The 10,987-nt window shown below is 38.3% G+C and overlaps 1 protein-coding gene across 1 annotated transcript in view; it reads left to right on the top strand.

The window, feature by feature from the left end:
* Positions 1-206: 206 nt before the first annotated feature.
* The window catches only part of RNF43 (ring finger protein 43), a 102,404-nt gene continuing 91,623 nt past the window's right edge, over positions 207-10,987 (top strand). Inside the window, exon 1 of the mRNA XM_065418543.1 lies at positions 207-437. Coding sequence (XP_065274615.1) covers positions 207-437 — 231 coding nt within the window. The remainder of the gene's footprint in view (positions 438-10,987) is intronic.

The raw sequence follows: 10,987 nt of genomic DNA, 5'->3' as shown, positions 1-10,987 counted from the left end.
GAAGAGGAACCCTATAAGGAGTGCCAGGAGGAAGGGGCTGTAGGTTACTGAGCCCCTCTCCTCTCCTTCCCATCTGCCCCACTGACTGGAAACACACAAAAGCTCTATACTTAACCAGCTCTGTCAACTGTTGGAACCTGCTGGTGGGGTGAGGACGCATTCCTGAGCGATATGTGTGGCCGAAGTGCACTGCTGCAGCTGGTAGCATGAGTGCTGGCCCCCAGCTGCAGCTGGCTGTCCTCTGGCCTTGGCTGCTAATGGCTACACTGCAGGTCGGACTTGGCCATACTGGGCTGGCACTGGCAGCGGAGTCAGAGAGGTCAGCAGCACAGAAGGCTATTATTAGGGTGATCCCCTTAAAAGTGGAGCCAATCACATTGGAAGGAGTGTTTGCTAATGTTGCTGAGGTTACTCCAGCAGAAGGAAAATTGCTGCAGGTAAGAGAAACTTTATTCTATCCCATTCCATTGGCCTTATGCTCCTAGTGCCGTATCCTCCCCCCACCCCCATCCCCACCCCCTTACTGCTCCTAATGCAATGGAATTGTTTTTATTTCCCAAGTGTACATTTGTAACCAGAGGAACTATGTGTTTTTTCTCTCTGAGCTGCCCACCTGTTTGCTTTGTAGTATAGTATAGTATCCTACTGCTCTTTAACCTTTCACACTGTGTCTCTTAAGATAATTTCTTTTATAACTGTTTTTTCGTCCTGTCATCAACTGCAGTTGTATACTAAAGCTGCTAGTGTACTAATGCTGAATGTATGGACATGTTCAGTTGCTCCTATGGGGTTTATTACTTTCTATCATAGTTGGTGATACAATGCAAAGTCTGGTGAGCCACTTTCCATATTGGGCAAACACCACTCAAAGAGGATGGGCTTTCTGTTGAAATCCTGAGAGATTCCCCTACTTCTCCCCTTACTTCTATATTTCTAATGGAGCCGAGGGATACAGGTGGATTCTGCCCTCCATAATTATTGATCCAGGATCTGAGTGTTGGCTCAGCTAAGGAGGCAAATTATCCTCAATTCGCAGGTTCCCACAGCGTCAGTACCTGTTATAAGTGTAATCAATATCTGTTTCTAACATCTTGATCCAAAGAGAGAGGAGAGCCTCTGAACAGATTATAGCAGCAGAGGCTGTGTCAGAAGCACAGGTGTGCTGGTCAGTGAGCAGGCCGATTGCTCACATCATGTATCTGTAGAGTTCGGTTCATTGTAGCAGAGCATAGTGCGCTACTGGAGTACCTTCATGTGCCATCTTGTCTGTCAGTGACTTGCCTTGGGTGCCTTTCTCACACACAACTGAGCTCCCTGTTCAAGAACCAGATACTACAAAGCTCATGAAGACAGATAGTTTTTATTAATTTCAATTCTGAAGTCGTATTTAATTCTGAAAAGCAGTTCCCTGTGGTGACTTTCCAAATGTGACACTGACTCTTCAGTAACTAAAACAGTAAATTGTATATAACAATGGGAGAACAGAAAGATCTTTGAGCCAGTCTTGCAATATATGGTCCTCTGCTAACAAATCGGAAATGGACAGTAATACAAGATAGAGGCACTGAGGCATTTTGAAGCTTAATTCAGGTTTGTAAAGCAATTTGAACTCGGAATGAAAGTGCTAGAGCAGAGCAAAGTATTATTATATTAAACCATATTCCCATTATGAAAAGTATCCTCGACAAATATACTTGAGGACCAGTTCTGTCCTCAAGCAACACCCATGAAGTCAATATTCATGCCATACCAAAATCTACAGCAGTGCAGTATGTAAGTGCTGCATTTGAGCATACAGGTCTTCAGATGTTCACCCACAAAATATAGAATATTGATAGGGTTTTTTAAAAAAAAAGAGGATATCCCGTGGTTTATGGAAGTTTGAGCATTTTAACCTAATACAGTTTTTCAAATTGTTATCCTTTTACTATAAGAAGGAAGCTGAACCCATTCTAAGACACCATAGAATGAACTATTTTGAGAACTAAACATTGGTAGATTGGAGTGTTAAATCAATGAGAGAAAAAAATGTCCACAAAATAAAAAGGTTGGAGAAACTCTCACTAATCTTATTTAATGTATCTAATGTATGTAAACATACACACAATACAGTTCAGTATCTGATTTTAGGCCCTGATTCTGTAGCTTTGTACAGGTGGACATTTCCCAATCTCAGAGTCCCACTGAAGTCAGTGGTATTCCACCTGTTTGCAAAGGTCCATGCACGTGTAACTGGTTTCAGGATTAGGGCCTACGATTAAATTTGTGGGGTCAGAGACTATCTTCGTTTACAGGATGTTTATACCACGCCAGGCACAATGGCCAGAAAAGCTTAGATATTATACATACTGACCCCTTGTGTGTATGTATAATATCATCTTTAATTATGTTATAACATACTGATACTCAGGTAAATACAATACAGTGCCATTTAAAAAAAATTAGGTCAGATCCTGCTGTAGGTTCCATGTATAAGGCCCCTGTGTGCATGTGGATCCCATTGGAAGAGTTGAAATCTAGATACACAGTTGTAGCTTGTTGTAAGAGTAAGAGCAACTAATAGGATGGCCTATATATGGGTTTACATTTAAACAGGGAAATAATACATCTTAATTATGGTATATTGGAATATCTTACTGTCCTTGTATTAATAACATTCCTGTCCTGCATGTGCTTAACCTTGGCATCAATGGGACTACTCGTGAATAAAGTTAAGCATGTGTGCAAGTATCTACAGGTTCAAGTCCTTGTATATGATTTAGATACAAAACACGACATTATATTTCCATCAGCTAATGAGAAAAGCTTTTTTTTTTTTAACCTCCAAGTTTAGATCTAAAGTTGTGATGACATGGTTACATTTCAAAATCAGTAATGTACAACCAGTCAGTCGTCCTAAACACAACTGTACATAAACTATCAGTGTTACCACTGAAGAGAAAAATGTCTGAACAGTCCTTTGTGAAGATTTTTAGTTCTACTAATAAAGCTAAAGGCTATATAACAGCCTTTTATGGATAAATGAAGTTAACTAGAGAGCTACATGCTGAAAATTAAAAAATTGGAAAGTATAAATTGTTAATACAATGATACAAGAATCAGCTTCAGAATTAATGTAGTAAAATGTTAATCACTTATGGGCATATCCTACACCCCTTTCTTCCATGGGTATTGCCTTTCACTTCTGTAGGATTATTCATGTATAAGGGGCCAAGGGCTGCAAAATTAGGCCTCATACGTTAAAAGAAAATTCTCTATCTAGGGTACACTTAGATTGACCAAAATAATTACTGTTACAGAGCCAGTTTATTATATAAAAGAATTTAGTGTCACCAAACATGTAAATATCACTATCAGAATATATTTTTATTTTCAATGTATATATCATATTCTTTAGGTGCATTAAAAATGTTTAAAAATCAACATTAATCCTAATGTAGCAAACAGACTTTATAAATATGACTTCATAAATAAAACCCTCCCAAATCCAGACCAAACTCAGTCCTATTTCCCCCCCACCCCCACCATCCTTTCTGTTTATACCAGAAAAAGCCTGGGAAAACACTGAATTTTGCAGCATGTCCCAAAGGTCACCAAATCCAGGCTCCTGTGACTAGGGAGGGTATAGGGTATCGAGATAATTCCAAAGCAAAGGATCCCTCACTGAGAAGTCCCTGCCATCAGCCCCCTCCAGTCTAAACCAGGGGCCAGTTAGCTCTGGCACTCCAGAGGTAATATGTCACAAAGAGAGAATAATCTCTCAAGTACACAGGACCACTTAAGACATTATAGGTCAAAACCAACACCTTATACTTCAAATGGAAATAATATGCGCTCAGCATGAAACATTGCTTAGTAAGTGGGCAGCAGCATTCTGCACTAGCTGCAATTTTCAAACAGTGTGAAGGTGCAGCCCCATGTAAAGCACGTTGCTGTAATCTATCTTTGACATGAAAAAGTCTGGATAATTGCAGGAAGTATCCCTACATTAAAAAGGAAAGGACACAACCTTCTAGATAAGCACATTATAAAAAGCACTTTTGACCTTTGCTGCTAATTGGAGATCCAGAAGCATCTGAGATCCAAAATGGCCCCCAATTTCAAACCTTAGAAATGTTTGGCAGATGAACTGCCTCAGTTGTGGTTACTAATAATGTTTCTATCACTACTTCTCTTTTTCTCTATTTTGTAATTATTATCTGTCTCTGTGCTGACTTGAGTCTCAGCCAGTTAGCTTTTTCATCCATGCCCCAATCTCCATTACATGTTGGGTAAATCATTTATTTTCACTTGTAGGGTTTGAAAAGATAGAAATATCAGATTTCCCAGAAAAAAGGGGATAGAGCCATACTCCAGATTGACTCTGCCTTCTTCCATTAGAGATTTAGGGATAATGAAACTTATTTGAGAAATATGTAATCACGTAATTAAAGACTGTATTGAAAAGCATATGTGCATGGGGTTCAGAATTAAAAATTAAACATTAATTATAATTTCTTTTTGGGATGTATAACTGTTCAAACTCATGTAGAAGTAGAAACATGGTATTGCCTTTGTATATGATATTAATGAGATCAGTATTAAGAATTCTGTATCCAGTTCTGGTGTCCACATTTTAAAAAGAATGTTGATAGATTAGAAAGGGTAAAAAAAAAAAAAAGAGAGAGAGAGTGATTCAAAGTCTGAAAAACTGTCAGATAGAGAGACCTTTAAGAAACTCAAATTATATCTATAACTTTATCCAAGAGACAGTTAAGAGGTGATTGATCATAATCTGTAGAAACCAACATGGGAAGATTTCTGATAGTTGAGAGCTCTTGTAATTTAGCAGACAAAGACGTCAGTGTTGGCAACTCTTGTGATTTGACTACAAGTCTCACAATATTTGGTGTTTTTCTTAAAATCACAGTTGCTAGAATCAGGAGATAGCATGAGAAACTCAGTTCTTTAAAAAAAGAAGTAAAATATGCTTCTAGTTCTGATGGTTGCAGAGAAAAACCTGAAAACATAAAGCAAAACATCCTAAAGGCTCAGAAGACAAAGAAAAAAACTCAAAACTTTTTATTAAAAAAACTTAATTTTAAGTCAATGGCATGATTTGGGGTCTGACTCATGATTTTTGAACACCTAGGGTTAGCGATACTAAATAAGATCCAATGGCTGGAAGCTGAAACTAGATCAATTCAGATTACAAGTAAGGTCAAATTTAACAGTGAGATTAATTAACCAGTGTAACAAGTTACCCACAGATTAACAGAATCCAACATTACCCCCAGATTACAAAATTTAGAAATGGAGAGGGTTCCCAGTATTGGAGTTCATAGTGCATTTGGGAGATGATAGGTCTGAGTGAACTCAGTTAAATGTATATGGATACAAATCCCAAGCGCTAAAAATGTAAATATATTAGTAGGACTATATGGTTGATCTCTGGATCAACAAAAGGATATGGAGTGCACAATGTTGAGAGAAATCAAAGAGGCAGCAAAGTCTAACAAAATGATAATAATGGGTGACTTCAACTACCCACATATAAACAGGTCAAATGGTACAATGGAATGAAGTTCAAAGAAACAATTTCTTGACACTTTTAAATGTTGATTGCTCCTTGGAACAACTAGGTCTATCTAGAGCACACAAGAGGAGCTTAGGCTATGTCTACACGAGCACTTTTGTCAGTATAATTTACATCATTCAGGGATGTGAAAAAAACACCCCTCTGAGCAACATAACTTACACCAGCAGATGCACCAGTGTGGACAGCGCTATGTTGGCAGGAGACCCTCTCCTGCCAATGCCACTCGATGTAGGTGGTTTAATTATGTCGACAGGAGAGCTCTCTTCCATCGGCATAGAATGGCTACAAGTGATCTTACAGCGGCACAGCTGCACTGGTACAGCTGTGCCTCTGTAAACTCACTATTGTAGACATGGCCGTAGTGTAAAGTAAGTAACATACAAGATCTAATTCAAGAATTAACAGTAGTTGAGCCACTAATAGTTATAGGTTCAACATCCTAAGCAAAGTATCAAAAAAGGACACGGTGACACTAAACTTTAGAAAGAGAGACTTCAATAAAGTCTAGTCAAAAAGACCTTGAAGGAAAAAGGTAAAGAAAAAAGTCCTTGGATGTGACATGGATGCTACTTAAACTAAAAGTAGAATCACAGAAGGCTGATCAAAAAGGAGAACCAGGAAGTAAATATGATGGTGGGTACATCTATGCAGAAAAGAAAAATCCACAGCAGTGAGTCGTCTTAGAGCCTGGGTCTTAGCTCATGGGTCTTGTGCTGTGGGGCCTAAAATAGCAGTGTAGATGTTTGAGTTTTAGAACCCAGGCTCCATCCTGAGCCTGAACATCTACACTGCTAGTTTTAGCCCTGTGAGCCTGAGTCCATTGACCTGGGCTCTGAGACTCACTGCTGCGGGGCTTTTTTTCCTGTGTAGTCTCACCCTCTGTTGACAAGGTTCAAGAGGTTACCTGAGCCAAAGAGATTTTTCAAAATTTATAACAGTAACCCTAGTTATGCCAATATGCAGGAACATAAATTACAGTAAGCAATATGTAAGAGGGAAGTTCAGAGGGCTGAGATGAATTTCAAAGAACAAATTGCTCAAAGCATTAGATAAAAAATGCAACAAGACATTTTTTAACTATATCAGAAACAGGAAAACTGCAAAAGAATTTCTGTCTGCTGGATCATCAGAAGTTGAAGGGAGCAATTAATGATAACGAAATTGCTCAGAAACTAAATGATTTCTTTGCATCAGTCTTCACTGCAGAAGATTTGGGGGAGATACCTGCTCTTTTTTTGGTATTAAAAAGAGGTACTACCAGAGATTGAGAGAGGTGCTGGAACGAAATGATGATTGAACAAAGCCCAGATGATGGATCCAAGAGTTATGAAAGAGCTTTTAGCAAAAGTGGTGTGAAGTGGTTGAGCTTTTAGCAAAAATAAGAACTTGTTAAAAACAGCTATTGTACTGGACTATTGCAGGATGAAAAATGCTTTACCTGTATTTTAAAAAGACTTTAGGGCTGATTGGGAGAATTACTGACCAATAAGCATTACATCTGCACATGGTAAATTGGTTGAAATGATAATTTAAAAATAGAATAATAAATAATAATAATAAAACACCTGGAAGATTATGGTATGATAGGGACTAATCATTATGGTTTCTGCAAAGGAAAATGATATCCCACTAATCTATTAGAATTCTTTGAATGTGTTGATAAAGTAGTGGATAAAGGAGAACTGGTTGACATTTATTTAGACTTCCAAAGCCCTTTGTCAAAAGCTTTTAACAAGAGGCTACTAAAGAAACTAAGTAGTCATGGGGTAGATAAAAAAAAAATGGCAATGGGACAAAAAGCAAAGAGTAGAATTAAATAGTTAATTTTCATCATGGCTAAAGTGGTGTGCTTCCAGGTTCTGTACTAGATCGGGTGTTTGATATATTAATCTGAAAACAGGAGTGAACTATGCAGGATGACATAAGGTTATTTAGGTTAGTCAAAACTAGAAAGGACTGTGTGGCACTTTAGAGAGCCTAGGCTATGTCTACATTGTGGAATCTACACCAGCATAGCCCCCTAGTGTAAATGCAGCCTACACCAACAGATGTTTTTCTGTCAGTGTAGGGACAACACCTCCCTGAATGACATTAGCTATGTCAACAGAGCACTTCCATCAATAGCTGTGTCTACACTGGGGGTTTTGTCACCATAGCTGTGTCAGTCAAGGGTGTGGTTTTTCACATCCCTGATTGACGTAGCTATGCCAGTATAACTTTTAAGTGTAGACCTAGCCCTAACCAAGGTAGGTGAATGGACAAAATAATGGTAGATTAGTCCTGGTCTACATTAGAAAATTAGGTCAGTTTCACTATGTCGATCAGGAGTGTGAAAAATCCACACACTGGAGCGGCATTGTTAAACTGACCTAAGTCCCAATGTAGACAGTGCTAGGTCAACCTAGCTATTGCCTCTTGGGGAGGTGGATTACCTATGCCAGTGGGAGAACCCCTCCTGTTGGCATAGGTATTCTCTACACTGAAGCACAACAGCAATGCCACTGAAACATTTTAAGCACCCAAAAATTCTATTTTGATAAATGCAAAGTAATGCACATTGCAGGGGGGAAATCTGAACTATTCCTACACCTTACAGGGTTCTAAATTAGTTATCATCTCAGGAAAAGGATCTGAGTATCACTGTGACCAACTCAATGAAAATTTTTACTCAATATGCAATTATGGTCAAAAAAGCAAACAAGGAATGGGATGGAAAATACAAAAGACAGCACAATGCCATTATATAAATAATGATGTGGTCACACCTAAAATACTATATGCAGCACTCTCAGAAAGGATATTGCAGAATAATTGCCTTTTCCTGAACCTCCTATAAGAGACTTTTAAAAACTGCGATATGATTGGATTATCTTTAGAAAGGAGAGAAAGGGGCCGTGATAAAAGTATGTAAAATAATGAATAGTTTAGAGAAGATTGTTATATAGTTCAGAAAAAAGAACAGGAGTACTTGTGGCACCTTAGAGACTAACAAATTTATTAGAGCATAAGCTTTCGTGGGCTACAACCCGAAGAAGTGGGTTGTAGCCCACGAAAGCTTATGCTCTAATAAATTTGTTAGTCTCTAAGGTGCCACAAGTACTCCTGTTCTTTTTGCGGATACAGACTAACACGGCTGCTACTCTGAAACATATAGTTCAGAGGAACTGCACTTGTATTTCTCCTACCATGGTCCCTCAGGGCATCCACTCCAGGCTCCCAGCTCCTCAGCCATAATCTCTCTTGGGCAAAGACCCACATCTCTCTCTTTCCTAACCAGAGGTTGTCAGACTGTGCAGGTCCCTTATTGTGTGCCCACAATAATACATTTATTTAATACAATGGACCCCAACAATACTAAAACTTAATTCAATAACGTCTCCCAAGGATATGACAAGAAATTGCCATATGTATCACAAAGATAAATCAGGAGTCTTTGTTCTCTCTGTCCTATAACACATGAACAAGGAGACATTCAATGAAACTGAAAGGTTATAAATTCAAAACTGATTAAAGGAAATACTTTTTCTCGCAACATGTAATTAAGCTGTGGAACTCTTTGCCACATGATGTCACTGAAGCCAGTAATTTAACAAGCTTCAAAAAGGGTTGGGATATTTATCTGGATAACAATAATTTCCAGAGTTGTTATGATAATGCTAAAAAAAGATTGGAAATTATATAAAACCTCCTGCTTCAGGGTTTCAGCCGATCTCTATTAGGAATTGGGATGAGCCCTGCAAGGGGACATATTATCTTTCATCTGCCTCTTGTGGGGTTTCTTGCACCTTCCTCTGAAACATCTGAGGCTGGCCACTGTCAGAGACAGGATATTGGACTAGATGGACCATGGGTCTGATCCATTGTGGCAATTCCTATGTGGTAGGAATTTGGTAGAAATTTCATAAACAGTATGTACCAAAGCCAATTTTGAATTAAGTATAATTTATCAGTTATAATTTTTAGTTATTCAGGTTTTCCAAAGTAGCAAAGAAACTATTTAAGATCCAGCCACCTGCAAAGTTTGAAGTTGTAAAGTCAGCTGAGTATACTTTTATACAAAATTATTTGTAAGTGTGGTGTTTATAAATAAATAATATATATTTAGTTTACCCACTTTTATGACTCAAAAGTGTCTATAAGATTTTCTTCAAACTTTCCTGAAAAATCCCTTTCCTTTGGGTTGAAACAAAAAATATCAACCCAAAAAGGAGAAAGTGATGTGTGAATGAAAGTAGAGATGTATAATTAATTATGTTGCAGCCTTAACTGTAGTATTCACTACCATGAAACATGGTATAACTATACAATAGCCTAGAATCAATTGGGATTTTTAAAAGCAAAACAGTAGACAGACTAGCATTGCATTTTAAGGAATCCCCCAGACTGTAAGGGTTTAGATAGCATCACAATCCCAAATGTCCTAATAGATTACTTTTTCTGGTAGTTGATCTGTAACAAAGTCCTAATCCTTAGAGAGGGGTGTGAAATTATTTCCAGCAGGGATTGATGCGAAAAGTCCCAAGGTGTGTGTATCAGCAGCAGATTGGAAGTCAACTTCAGATAGACTCTAATGCATTTGTGAGTCACAAATTAAGTGCAAGTCAGGAATCATCTGATATTTTTGCGTCTGCAGCCCAGAATGTAAGTATCGGACTGTAGATACAGCAAGGGTGTAGACCACACACTGTCTCCAGTTACATGAGAAACAAATCACGCAGTAAAAATGCAAGTTTGTCTCAAGAGGCGATGTTAAGGATCCCACCCTTTCCTTTGTGCATTGGTCCGAGTCAAGAATTCTGAGTACCAAAGTACATATTTTAATGAGGTTTTTTTACCAAACTGACATGTTTGTTTTGTCTTAAACTCTTCTTCGAGGTCATGCCCCAAACATCACTTTCCTGGTGGGCTCAGAAGGGCGCCATATAGAAGTGAGAAGTGAGGATTTTGTAATGGCTACATTGTAATGAATGTAGCCATTACAAAATCCTTACTGCTCCAAGTACCTTTGATGAATTGTATGTGAACTAAAGCCTGTTCTAGTCCTGGAAAGGTGATAAGGAAGTGAGCAATCAGAAAATAGGCAGCTGGGATGGCAGTAGGAATTCATGTCCTAAAATTGTTGGAAAGGAATGAGCCCATTCATGTTATTATGGACTTGGATTAAAAAAAACACTTTTACTCTCAGACTCCAAATTTAGTTCATGGAAGTCAGGATTATCTCTGAACAAGAGGATTGAAGTGGGGGGATGTTTTCAGTGTGAGGTGCTTGTGTGCAAATAGTGATATTGATGCTTTTACAGCCATTCATGAACAACGTTCAAAGGAACAAGAAAGTGTTGCAGGTAAATAACTGAACAGGGCTGAGCAAAAGTGATGAGTGTTGAAGGGAAGGAGCTAAGTGTGACTATG

The sequence above is a fragment of the Emys orbicularis genome, chromosome 17 (assembly GCF_028017835.1).
Source record: "Emys orbicularis isolate rEmyOrb1 chromosome 17, rEmyOrb1.hap1, whole genome shotgun sequence".
In the NCBI taxonomy this organism is placed as follows: Eukaryota; Metazoa; Chordata; order Testudines; family Emydidae; genus Emys; species Emys orbicularis.
This window is presented reverse-complemented; position numbering and strand designations above follow the sequence as displayed.